Below are 13,528 nucleotides of genomic sequence, written 5' to 3'. Positions count from 1 at the left end.
CAAAGGAGAAGAGCCGTTCGCAGGGATATACAAGGAGAAGAGCCGTTCGCAGGGATATAGGCTATCATAACATCAATAAATTGAATACATAATCAAAACTTAAACAAACCCAATTGTGAGTCTTAAAAATTTAACAAAACTTTACAAATACGTAATTGTTCGAACCATGTGAATATTTATTTTCGCCTTACCGCTGAGAAAAACAAATAGATGAGATGTAGAAATCCATTTCACCTCCACCACAAATTCAGATTGTGTTTAAGCTAAAATATCTCCTCTTTTGCCTCCAAAATGGCCCACTTATATCCTCTCTTGGCTTTAAAAAATGTAAGCACCAAAGGGAAAAAAAATCTAATCAAAGATTTTTTTCATCTCAACCCGGGAACATACACATACCCATCCAAGTCCAGTAGGAGAACTTGTTTGAGGGTCTGAGAAATGGCTGGGGTTACTTCAATTAGTCCACACACATCTGCTTCTTCTTCTCTACATCCCAAGTTTCATTCTTCAACTCTTGCTTACAGTTTTAACTCTAGCGTCGAGTCTACTGGTACAAAAGTGGGTAAATTATCAAGAAGCTTTAGGCCACTCAGAATTCAAAATGCAGCCACAAAACCTGCCAAATCACCAGGTAGATAAGATACAACACACGCAATCTCTATAATTGTTAATCTGTATCAAGCTGAATGTGTCAGTTCTTTCTTTGGGAGAATCAGCTGAAGAAGATTGGAAGATTAAACGACAAGTTCTGCTACAAAAAAAGGTGAGAAAAACAGGTGTAGTTAGTTCATGTTAGGAAAAGTAACTGAGGAGGAAATTGGCCAAAATCATTTATTCGTTGAGCTAAAAATTTTAAAATCTACAAAACCCTTTTTTGTTTTCTAATAACTTCCCAATTTTAGGCTGTCATTGTATACTTGGGCAGTCTGTTTGGTGAGAAGTGGGTATGGATAACTGGACTAAGTTTTGCAGGTAAGGAGTGTGGATGTAAAGGAAGCATTGCGGCTCACAAAAGAAAATAACTTTGTCATTCTTGATGTACGGCCAGAGGCAGAATTCAAAGAGGTGAGTCCTATTTCACCAGTCTCTCTTTTAGAAGTCCTAAAAGTCGAGAGATGTAGGTTATTCTAGACATGGCAAGCAGAAACTCATTGGAGTAAATCCCATATGATTCTTGGTTTTATGCGAATGAACAAATTTCAGAATCAAAAGTATTGGTGGACAACATTTAAGATGTTAGGATAGTTGAACCACCGAAATGGTCGTACAAAAGGGTGCGGTGCAGATTTGCATTTCAATTCGCTCCATCTTACTGCTTGATTGTTGTTTGGTGACAGGCTCATCCGGAAGGTGCTATTAATGTGCAAATATACAGGCTTATAAAGGACTGGACTGCATGGGACATTGCAAGGAGAGTAGCATTTGCGTTTTTCGGTATTTTTGCGGGAACGGAGGAGAACCCTGAATTTATCTCACGTAAGATGCAAACGACATTTAGACTTGGTACTCCTAAGAAAAACGAAATTTATTTACTTGACGGCTAAGGATTGTGCAAGCAGGCGTGGAATCAAAATTAACCAAGGATTCAAAGATTATAGTGGCATGTTCAACTGGAGGAACGACCAAGCCTACACAAAATCTTCCAGAGGGCCAACAGTCGAGGTTCTCCTCAACTCTACTTGTATTTCCTAGCTAGCTATCTTCACCATCCCTAATACCTAGAGGCGTGAACAGATTCCACCCTCTCCTTCTACTGAATTTCTTGGTTTGTCTTTGGTTTTGCCGTGATGCAATAAAGATGCATCGAAAGACCAGAGAAATAATCAATACAGTACCATAACATATATTATTATTATTCTTCAAACACGAGAGAAAATGGGTATAACTGTTAAAGATTATTGACTTAGTCCAAACTCCACCCCAAAAGCTAGCTCAAGATGCGAGATTATCCAAATTCATATGTACAGCTCCCAAGCTTAATCCAGCCAAATGATAGTCTGAAACGTGAAATTAACAAGATATTAAGCGGGTGACCCATAAGCATAGTTCAACATATAATGGTGGGTCTGGACTTTGTTAAGATTATGAGAGTCTAACTTCTACCTAAAAGCTAGCTCAAAGGAAGAGGATTGTCCAAATCTATATATAAATCTCTTAAAAACTTAATAAAACTCTTAAAAACTTAACTCAGCCAACGTATCTAACAATAGCCTATTTCTAAGCACAAAGAACACTTTAGGCATATGAGCATGGCAAAACCTAGGATTTTTTTGCGCCTTATTAAAAAGATGGGCCATCCTAGAAAATGATTTGGTGGATTGAAATATTTAGAGAAAATTCTCACATACAACCAAATATGTATTTTAAATATTATTGAACTCGTTTGATTACAGACAACTGTTATCTAGCATTTCTGTTAGGCCATAAGCTATGAGAAGAGCCCAAATCCTAAAGACTCCCTAAAAACTCATCGGTCACTCTGCACTTGTTTGTGGAGTTGACATGGGATCACTAACAATTATACATTGAAAGATTTATTGATTTACCTTCCCTATGTTTAGAGACTGCTTAAAAAGTGCCGAGTCTTTATAGACCACCAGCGTGCACTTTGTTGGGTAGCCGAGCCTTGGCTTACATCGAGAGCATAGACCTCTGGGCTTTCAATAACTTCAGGTGAAACATGATTCATACACAAAAAATAGGTTTAGGGTCGGATGTGAGGCCAGGTTTAATTTGAATGGTTTGTGATTCTCATCTTTTGACAAGGGCAGCGTGAAGCTTTGTAGTCTGTAGGAAAGCATCTGCTGTATTCATGTAACCTAATTAAGTAGAAGGTCTTCAAACATTTGTAATACTACTCAATGCAGGTCATTCATAGCAGCTTACTTGCTGGTTCTCAACGGCTACACAAATGTGTATCACCTGGAAGGAGGGCTTTATAACTGGTTTAAGGAAGACCTACCAACAGTATCTGAAGATTGAAGCTCAGTCCGAAAAAGTTATCTTGAGCAAGTTGTAATGTGATTGTTTTTTAAATTGAGATTTGAGTCTTACTGAGTTCTACATAGGTTAAAAAAATCAAATCGATTGTAGTGGACATCAGTTTATCTTCTAAGAAGGATTGATTTTAATTACTTCAGAGATCAAGCTCCTGCAGTTTTCAAAAGTTTTAGAGTTTTTTTTTATGCTTACATAAATGCATGCATCCACCACAATAAACTCGATCATGCAACTGTTGCACTTGAACATCCCAAAATAGCCGAAAGTTGTCTAAAATTCTAACAGAAGAACATCAGCATGAGATCTCCAGATGGCTAAAGTTCATAATTATTCTCTACACAAATGTGTATTTTGTATCGAAGACTAGAATAACTACAGAGAACAAGGTAAGCTTTTACAGATTTGTAATCTCACAACCTTAGATTGAGGGACTTCACACAGCATCGTGATGAGGCAAATCTTCAAAACTTTCTTAAGTGAATTCATGATGTGGGTGCATCACAGAGCCGGTACATTGTGATTTCTTGTTGCTTGAAATATCGACGGTCCTCTTCATCCACAAGTACAAGGTTCAAGTAGTACTTTACACTAAATTTGTTGTTGATGTTTTGATATGTTGGGGTTAGCTCATAGGGGCTAAGGAACAATCTTATAGGAATTGATTCACCTGTCAAAGCAAGCACTTGTCCAGTGAATTATCCGACTTATCCAAAAGTTACAGCAGATTGGAACCTTTTCCAAGTAAATAAAGACATAGGCAAACACAAAAAAGAAAGGGAAAAACAAAGAGCATACTATCACGAATCAAGAGGAGCCACAAAGAGAAGAAACACTTACAATGAGTCTTCTCACCTACTATTAACTACAAGCATATAGGAAAATTAAGAATAGTTCTTAATGTACCTCTGACTGGAGCACCATCCATAAGTTCGAACTTTGCTAGCGTCTCTGTCTCAACATGGGTGTTAGTCCCTGACCCTGTCGATTCTCTGCGTCTAATCTCAAGATCCATATTTTTTATCTTAATTCTTACGAGGAGAAAATATATTTTGCCTAAAATAACATCTTTCAAATCGTACCTGGATATTAAAAAATTCTGATCAGTATGAGATCGTTGGCCATCTTTAATTGCAAAAGAAGATAAAAACTAGCACTCAAAAAAAAAATTTGACTGCAGACAGGGTTTGCTGATCCTGAAATGGTTGTGTAAAAATACCCATTAGGTGAAACCCGGCAATGTCACATAAGTGACCAGGGCTGATTAGACCCTAAAAGAAATTGAACTGAAAAAAACCAAAAAGAAACAGTATTTGAGTTTACTCACTACAAACACCAGAATTCAGTTCCATCCCAAACTGAAGGAGGTACATTGGCTTGATTATTAATTAAAAGGTAGCATGTGGTAACTTACTTGCTCTTATTGTACTCGAACTCAATATGAAGGCAGTCTTCGATTCCAACTTCCATCTACAACCAGAAGATCGAGATTATTGAAACATTTCTATACAGGTATAAATCAAAGGAGAATATCCTCAATGTTGCATAATGTGTCAGAAATAGTTGAAGATTATGATCCAAACATCCTTTAGATCACTTGAATAGTTGCACGCTCAGAAGAATTACAGTCACTCGGAAAACATGAACACAAAAGTAAATATAAATAACAGTATACCTTGATGCTGGTGTTGATCGATGGAGAGGGAGTATAATTCCTAACCTGATACACCACAAAACAATTGACTAAATCAAATGAGTAGATCACAGATATTGAAAGCTCATTAACACAAGGCAGTTTTGAACTCAACAAAATGACAGATGCACTGCACAGTAAAATATGCAGAAAACAAAAACTGCTTCCAGAAACAATCTCTTTCCTCTCTAAAAGTAAACTGTCCTTGTTACTATTCAATCTCAAGTACACTGGAGGCTCAAATCCAGAAGATTAGGATGGAAAATTAAGTTAGAAATCACAGGCAACACAAGGCATGAAAGAGCCTCCAACAATAATGCCACTCTAAGTTCATATAAAGAGAAATTACAGATTCTCGGATGAGGCAAGAGTAAAAATTACCTCCTCTAACATAGAGATAAGCATTTAAAATATTTTCTTCCCACAAGATTAAATTATGTGTCATTTTTTCCAAGGAGTGAAACAAACTAGTCCCTTTGTTGTTATTTTCTGTAGACATTTTATCTCAAAATAAAAACAAACACCATCACCTATTTTCATTCTCTTTTCCCCAACACACATTTTCGTTCATTTTCACATCTCCCAACATAACATTCTCTTTCAATAGTATTACGTTATATTCTAGCTCAAGAATATATTTAAAAGTTAAAATAGTTTTATCCTATATTTTTTTACATGATTTGTTATTAAAAATTCTATTTTCATAAAACAACGCTAAACAACATTGATTCTCCCAAAATAGTTCCCAAAGTATTTTCCAAAATTCCCAAAACAAAACCAAACAGCCTAGTGGATTTGAGTAGTATCAATTTTCACCACCACATCAGGGTAATGATCCACTTAAACAATGTTCAGAAGAATAGTGAGTGCCTTAATACATGTCCTCTAACTGGAATTCACTGCATAGGATACTTTAAAAATTTTAGGAGAAGATTATATTCACCACAAATTCTTGATATTCTATTATGCTTCCAGCATAGCCCCAACTTATTGTCACCTTCAGGACATACCTGAAACAAGCACATCATTCTAATAAAGTAGGGCTAAGATTTAACATCTGACTCTGGAAAATGAAAAATAAGAAATCAAATGCCAGAACAAGAGAGAAGGCAACAAGGACATAATCTTTCTGGGCTTATTCACATTACCAAGTCTCTATGCTGCAACGGAAAATAGTTGTGAGTTTTCGCAAACAGATGCTTGATATATAACTTTATGCAATCAATCTATATGCCAAGAAAAGCTTAAAAAATTGATATTACAAAAAGAGCATGCAAACTCAAAAAACCAGATGTTTCAACCAAAAAAATAAACAGAGTGATACATCACAATAAGTCAACTCAACCTCCCCTCCCCCAGCCGCTACACTTGGAGCTCACAAACAGAACCAAAAAAAAAATCTACAACTATCGACAAATTACAATTACAGCAGTCAGCAAAAGAATCCAGAATAGTTTAACATAGACGTGAAAACCAAAGTCCTTGGTCATAGGCGGTCAATCTATTCCTAATCTTAAATATCTAGAAACATGTTTTTCCCCCACTTTCTGCTTTACGCACTACGTATGGTAAAAAAATTGAGAACACATCATTTTGCCAGTACAGAAACAGCCAAAACATATAGTTACTGTACAGGATCATAAAATATACAAAAATAACTCACCTAAGTCGCACATTTACTCCGTTGTATGTCTCATATGGCATCTCAATAGTTGAAAATTCGAAGGGAAATGTTTTCTTTTCATATAATTCCCCAGGAACATCCAGTTCACGGACTATATGCAAAAATAGAAGATGGGTTAAAAGGATGTGAACCTACGAAGCAGAACAATGAGTAATAAATAAATGATAGTGCTTACCCAGAGAAGTGAAGTCGTAGAAGTTGCCTCTGTCAAAAAACATTTCTACAAACAGAAACTAATTGTGATATTTGTTCAGTCTACAATATTTCTGTATTCATAATTAAGTCAATCTTACATAAAAAAAAATAGGGAAGTTCAAGATGAAGTGGCAACCAAAAAACTTACTTCGTCTAACAACACAGAAGTAAAACTGAACCTGAATGCTCTGAATAACATCGACAATATCATGAAGAAACAAACCTATTTGACCAAGAAGCTCTACTTTGATTCCATTGTGTTCCACCTTCTTCCCAGAGACTGGTTCAATAGATATCTGAAAACACAACTCATGGGTGGACATCCACATTATTAACAAACCAAATTGTAAGCTAAATTTTTTTTGTTCCGAATTGATAATGATAATACAAGTAAAAAATACCTTTCCAGATATATTTTCTTGGCTTTGGAAGAGTGGGGCCATCACCGTACCACCACCACCCCCCTTCTTCAACGGGACCTAAAATAACAATGGTACATGTGATATAGAAAACATGAGCCTGTCTTTCCATTACTGACAGCAGATAAAATTAGTAAAGAAATCTTAGTTACCAAAGCAACCATCCAAACTGAACAAACATTCAAAACATGCGTTTTACTCACTCTGTTCAGTTACACTCTATTAGCTACAAATAAAATGTCAGGAAAACAAGTATAGACATCAACTCTTATGAAAATCAAATTATAGATTGGTTAGATAATTATGTGCAACAAACCCATCCACTAAACTTCGTTAGAGAATGTAAAGGAACAGATATGATATAGCCCCGTGGTCGCTTCTGCCCATCAAAATAACATAAGAAAAATACACAAGCATAAATTCGTAGTTCGTCAAGTACTTGGAGAACAAAGAAGTTATAAAGGCTGAAATGTACACCTGCTTTCGAGCTTTCCCATCCGCAAATGTAACAGATATGTTGCAAGCAGGCTTAAAGGCTCCAATAATATAATTCTGGAACAAGCACACCAAAACTCATAGAGCCATGAAATTCAACAGCAATAAAAATATAATCATCATCGTTAAAGCTAGCACCGAAACGTTACCATTGCTGAAATCTAACGCTAACGGAATGTAAACTCCTAATGCAACACCTGCAACAAAATTCATCAAAAACTTAAGCTCGATAGCGTAATTGAAACAAACAACCGCAAATCAAACAATCGCGCTTCATGAACAGAAAGATTTCAGGTTGTAATATGAAATAATTTGGAAATTGCTAGTATTAAACGCAAAATTCGAACACCACCACTAACATAAGGAGATGCAAAGATCTTTACTGAAGATCAAAAGAGTGAGTGAAGTGAAATGCGATCACATCGAGAGTTAATGGAGACAAAGTCGTCCCGAGTCCAAATCCAAACCGTCCAATTCTTCCATAGGGCGTGTTTGGTTAATAAAACAAAGGAAACAAAAATGAATTTGGGCCCATTTGATACTGATCCTCGCTTAGGCTTATGCTTCGGGTCAGGTTAAGCTTTAATTAATTATGTTCATCCAAGTGAACTCAATGCATGCAACAGTGCTGGCTATTTGCTTCTGAAGAGAAATAGGGGTGGGTACGGTACAGTATACCGTACCGAAAATATCGGTATGGAATTTTTCCATACCGATATCGATACCGAAAATTCGGTATACCGCACATTCGGTATACCGAATCGGTATACCGAATTTTCGGTATGAAAAAAATTCATACCGGTACCGTACCGACACCGAAAACTTTATCGGTATACCGAAAAAATTGTCGGTATACCGAAATTTTTTCGGTATACATACCGTACCGAAATTTTCGGTATCCCGATTTTTTCGGTAAGTTCGGTATTTTTTCGGTACGGTTTTTCGGTATTTCGGTATTTTTTTCCACCCCTAGAAGGGAACGCGTTCCACGGTGATAAGATAAACAGAGCTCCCTCCTCTCATTTTTATATATCTCTTCTTCGAGTTTTTTCTCATCTTATAGCATTTGATTGCTTAGTTCTATAATATTTGTGTGGTGTTTTGTTCTCCTTTATTAAGAGAGTGTGTGTTCTTTTTGGTAACATAGTGAGTGATTGTACACCGTAAAATATTATAGTGGAATTATTTTCATCTTGTCTGTGGTTTTTACCCTAATAATTTTTGCGGGTTTTCCACGTAAATCTCGATGTCTAGTTTATTCTTTATTTTCATATGTATTATCTCAAATTTTCGCACGTGGGACCAAGTAGTGGTATCAGAGCCTTGATTTAAAATTTCTTAAAATTCTGAGTATGCTATGTGATTGCAGCCTAGACTGATCTTGCACACCAGGAATTTTTTTTAGATTTATTTTATTAAGGCGGGATTATTTTGTCCAGCCTATTAAATTGTTGTCGACATAATGGCGAGTAGGTACGAGATAACAAAGTTCATTGGAAGCAATTTTTATGCTATGGAAAATAAAGATACAAGCAATTTTAAGAAAGGAGAATTGATTGGCGGCTATTGAAAATAGACCAGTGAAAATTACGGATAATGAAAAATGGAATGAGATGAATGATAATGTTGTTGCTAATTTACACTTGGCTATAGCAGACGAAGTAATGTCAAGTATCTCTAAGATAAAAATAGCAAAAGTTATCTGAGATACTCTGACAAATATGTACGAGATCACGTCTCTACACAATATGATTTTCCTAAAGAGAATGCTTTATAATCTTCAGATGGCGGAATCCTCATCGATGACCGACCATATCAACACATTATGAAACATCTACTCCTTAAAATACTGCAAGAATTTTTTTTAAACAAGCTCAAACTCGAAAATTACATAATTAAGCATGCATGCAACACTGCTGAAAATATCAACTTTCAAAAATAGATGTAATCCAATGATAGATAAAAATACTGTAGTTTAAGATATTCACTGAATCAACAACACTGGACTTACGTTAAAAATAGAATAACAGGAAGAAAGTAAAAATCCTCACGACTACCAACATGTAAAAAAAAGCATATAGAATAATCATGTCCACTCTTATATCAAATCGTGATGTGCGAAAAATATATGGTCCTCAGGTTCACGTGCGCATATCCAACCCCGCCTACTCAGACTTCGGTGCCTCCAGCCTCCTCATCTATACGCTCACCTGCAACATTCACGTCTAATGAGTCTAAAGACTCAACACACCTGTAACGTTAATAGCAAGTACATATACATAATATGCAAGAGTAAAAAGTACCTTAATAAAATTATGTTTCATGAACTTGAGAAGAAACATGAACTTAAACATTTCATATCATAGCATAGCGTGTCAAAAACATCTCATCATATCATCATATACTTGTTCATTTCCTTTGTAACGTCCGAAAAACCAACCTACGTAAACCGCATGCATGGAAAATTGTTTTAATTGTTTAATTGTTTTATTTAATTGATTTTAAATGCTACCATGATATTTATTATATGATTAAATATGTAAGGGCATGATAAAATGATAATATGACATGATTACATGAAATAAAGAGTTTTATCCGAATATTCGATAATAGGCAGAGGGAAGGAGACTGGGGACGACCAAAACAAGAATATGTATTTTTATTTAATTAATGGCAAGGCTTCCTAATATGATTTAAAAATGATTTAATTTTTCTAAAAATATTGGAGTTCGAATTATTTTACGAGTCGAACTCTATTTTTTCCGGGAAGCCGGTTGTGGGCAAACAAGGAGTTTTAAAATATCAAAAATATTATTTTTATGAAAACTTATTTTATAAAATTTTATTATTTAATTAATTAAGTGTTATTAGGCCCAATTTAATTATTTAAAGTAGTCTCAATTACCCTTAAACTTGCAAGCCTAAAACCAAAGCCCTTTAACATGTTAATTATTTATAAATAAGCTACATAGGATTTCAAAACACCACAACTCACCCTTGAATCAGCCAAAATTCACCAAGCACACACAATAATTTTCGAAAATAAGAGGAAAGAAAAAGGGCATGTGTTCTTCGTCGTCCGGTCGTCCAACGTCACACACTCGCCGAAGATTGTATATTCGAGCTTTATAAACGCAAATGCACATTTTCTAAACTCTTTTAAACATCATACAAATCATAATATGTTTGTGCTAATTGTTTATGCATGAAAAATTTTGGTGTTCGATTATTTTACGGCGGGATAGGTATTTTTCAAAGTTTCAACGATTTTACGTTTATTTGAAAAACGTTTTTGATTCTGACGGACAAGCTGCCAATACACGATAAATTATGAATGATTTGTAGCCAAAACATAACAAAATAAATGAGAAAACAAGGTTGGAAATCGTGGGCTAAAATCAGAAATAAGAACCGTGGGTTTTGTGTGCATGTTGTGGTTAAGGGGCTCGGTGGTTTTGCATGGGTCACAGGGCTGGCCAGGGCTGGTTGTGGGGGCTTGGCCAGGGTCAGTCTTGAAGGCTAGGTAGGGTCCTAGGGCGGCTAGGGTCGAGGAAGGAGGCTAAGGAAGAGTCCTTGCGTGAAGGGAATCTTCACAGGTTCTGGTGTGGCCGAGAATTCCAGGGGCTGCGGCTCGGTGTGGGCTGGGCTAGGTGGTCCATCAGGGTCCTAGGGTGATGGGTATGGGTCGGGCCAGGGGTTGGTGCAAGTGGGTGCGCTGTGGCTCAAAGGAACGTGAGGATGCGCATGGCAGCAAGGGTGACGCACGAGGCTGCTGTCAGGTGCAGCGCTTCGTGCGCGCGGTCAGGGGCTGGGCTAGGTTTGGGTAGGGTCTGGGCGTGGTCCAGGGATGGTTAGGGTCAGGTGGGCTTGGTGGTGGCTTGACTGGAAATGTCCTAGGTTGGCTAGGAGTCCATAGGCGTGAGGTTCCTCCCATGTCCAGAATTTGGTCTATTGTATAGGTGAGTTTGAGCAACATAGGGGCTGGTTCCTTGGGCTGGGATTGGTCAAGAGGGTGCCTGGGTGGGTTGGCTAGGGTTTGGCTTGAGGTGGCTTGGATGTGGCTCGAGTAATTTAGGAGTTGGCTCGGTATGTTCCAATTTGTGTCAAAAACAAAATTTAAAAGATTAAAATTGGAACCATGGGTCCACGGGTGTGGTTCATGGCTCCCAAGGGTAGAATAAATAATAAAAATGTTATGTTTAAAATTTGGGATCAAAATAATGAGTTTTGGATTTATCCAGGATTTAATCGTCGCACGAAATATTAATTAAAGAATTAATAGGAACGCCTAGTTTTAAGCTTTCTAAAATTATGAAAAATTATATTTAAGCTTAAATAATTATTCAGAATAATCTCATGTCATTAAAAGTGAGAAAAAGATATATTCGAGAATTTTTACGTCCAGGGGCAAAACAATAATTTTACACTTAAGAAAATACATAAACGCTTGGTAGCGTCCCGAAGGATCATAATGCTTGTAAAATTATATTCTATGATTTAAAATGATGATTTTGATGATAATATGTTATTTTAGGATTTATGGTAAAGTTGTGTAATTTATACTGTTTAAAATGATATTTTTGGAAAATCATGATATTTTATGTTTTAAAAGAAAAGAAAAATATTTTGAGGGATGTTAATTGACTGTGGCATATGATATATAATTTGTGGGGGATCCGTTTATGTTGAGGACGGCGAACTTTCAATTTTATGGGGATGTCGTGAGGGGAAAAGGCCTCAGAAGGAGCCTATCTAGGGGAAATTGCCCCAGAGAGAGCTCATATATGGGAAAAGGCACCCGAGAGAGCCCCGACGATCGTATTTTTATGGTGGAGCCTAGTGCACACCCCCATGGGCCATGTGAAGCTGAAGACTGATCAGTCGACCGAGGATAAAAACTAGTCACTTTCAAGGATCAAACTTCACCCAAAATGATATATGATTGAAAGCTTATGATTAAAATGATTTTATAATATATGATTTATTATGATGATTAAAGCTATTTTTTAAAATGATTTATTTATGCTCAAAGCTTATTTAAAATGATTTTTAAAGGATTTATTTATGCTTAAAGTTATTTTAAAATGGTTTTACGATTTATGATTTAATTATTCTTAAATGTTTTAAATGATGTAATTATGTTCAAAAGCTATTTTAAATAAAATTATGATTTTAATGCATATGATTGTATATGTATTATTTGATATCCATGTTTATAACGTGTTGAGTCTTTAGACTCACTAGGTTTGTATGATGCAGGATTTGATGATTTATGGGAGGCGCTGAAGATCGAGGGGATCGAGTGCAGCAGTACACACGTATACATATATCGTCAGTGACAACAAATTCTCATCCTTCAAAAACATCATCATTTTCATAACTTATAAAAACATGCATTTACGTAATTTTTCATAAAACCAAGCGTGCAACATATTTTTCATAATTACGAAAAAGGTCATATACTTGATACGTAAACATTTAAAAACATGTTATATTTGTGATTAGGGCGCTGTCAGGACTAAAAACTCAACCCCGGGTGCAAAATGACAATTTTGCCTCTGGAAACCCTAATTGACCATTTTACCCCTGAACCTCAAAATTTCGACCCGAAACCTTCCGAACTCCTTAAAACACCCCAAAACATAATTATAAGCATTTTTAGACGTAAACTCAAGCCCGTTTCAAAACTTATACGATTCGTTTTAAAACTTATATGATTCATTTTAAAACTTGGACCGGGGTCGCGGTTTTAACCCGAATCAATCCGAAACTCAACCAAAGTTTTCTCAAATTAACCCATGAACTTATCCTACAACACCAGCCCATAAACCACTCTTTTCAGCCTATTTATGACCCACGAAAAAAGCCCCAAAGGTTGCTGTAATTTTATGCACAATACATCTTCAAACCCTAATACAATAAACTTGCCCATTTTCGACCCTAGGCCCTACCAGCTTGGACCAGCCTTGGACAAACCCTTCCTAGCCCAACTTAAGACCCTCCTAGACCTACCTAACCTATGCTCACAGCCCCATGCATGCTGGA

The 13,528-nt window shown here is 36.3% G+C and overlaps 2 protein-coding genes across 5 annotated transcripts; one reads left to right on the top strand and one right to left on the bottom strand.

The window, feature by feature from the left end:
• The first annotated feature begins 322 nt into the window (after positions 1-322).
• LOC142532558 (rhodanese-like domain-containing protein 14, chloroplastic) lies at positions 323-3,139 on the top strand. The gene is made up of 6 exons (XM_075638852.1): positions 323-631; positions 717-763; positions 973-1,065; positions 1,338-1,476; positions 1,560-1,662; positions 2,868-3,139. The coding sequence occupies exons 1-6, from the start codon at positions 439-441 to the stop codon at positions 2,980-2,982; spliced, it is 690 nt and encodes a 229-aa protein (XP_075494967.1). The 5' UTR covers positions 323-438; the 3' UTR covers positions 2,983-3,139.
• Positions 3,140-3,256: 117 nt separating this feature from the next.
• Positions 3,257-8,076, bottom strand: LOC142532557 (vacuolar protein sorting-associated protein 26A-like). 4 transcript variants are annotated; one of them, XM_075638851.1, is made up of 12 exons: positions 7,836-8,076; positions 7,633-7,680; positions 7,466-7,540; positions 6,971-7,048; positions 6,793-6,865; positions 6,550-6,594; positions 6,354-6,465; positions 5,634-5,700; positions 4,673-4,717; positions 4,412-4,467; positions 3,904-4,079; positions 3,257-3,667 (listed from the first exon to the last, which is right to left on the bottom strand). In XM_075638851.1, exons 2-12 carry the CDS (start codon positions 7,633-7,635, stop codon positions 3,483-3,485), a joined length of 915 nt encoding a protein of 304 aa, XP_075494966.1. In that variant the 5' UTR covers positions 7,636-7,680; positions 7,836-8,076; the 3' UTR covers positions 3,257-3,482. The 4 variants fall into 4 exon arrangements, with proteins under 4 accessions (XP_075494966.1, XP_075494963.1, XP_075494964.1 ...); XM_075638848.1 differs by having other exon boundaries at positions 7,833-8,075; XM_075638849.1 differs by having other exon boundaries at positions 7,843-8,075.
• Positions 8,077-13,528: the final 5,452 nt, after the last annotated feature.

This window comes from Primulina tabacum, chromosome 18 (genome assembly GCF_025594145.1).
Source record: "Primulina tabacum isolate GXHZ01 chromosome 18, ASM2559414v2, whole genome shotgun sequence".
Classification (NCBI taxonomy): domain Eukaryota; kingdom Viridiplantae; phylum Streptophyta; class Magnoliopsida; order Lamiales; family Gesneriaceae; genus Primulina; species Primulina tabacum.
Note: the sequence above shows the minus strand (reverse complement) of the source record. Positions and strands in the feature narration are given on the sequence as shown.

Coding starts and splice junctions, on each gene's coding strand:
- LOC142532558 (XM_075638852.1), top strand. CDS start 439: ATGGCTGGGGTTACTTCAATTAGTCCACACACATCTGCTTCTTCTTCT. Junction 764..972: donor AAGTTCTGCTACAAAAAAAG/GTGAGAAAAACA, acceptor TAAGTTTTGCAG/GTAAGGAGTGTGGATGTAAA. Junction 1,477..1,559: donor GAACCCTGAATTTATCTCAC/GTAAGATGCAAA, acceptor TTGTGCAAGCAG/GCGTGGAATCAAAATTAACC.
- LOC142532557 (XM_075638851.1), bottom strand. Junction 6,466..6,549: donor CTACGACTTCACTTCTCTGG/GTAAGCACTATC, acceptor TTTTGCATATAG/TCCGTGAACTGGATGTTCCT. Junction 3,668..3,903: donor GGATGGTGCTCCAGTCAGAG/GTACATTAAGAA, acceptor TTGCTTTGACAG/GTGAATCAATTCCTATAAGA.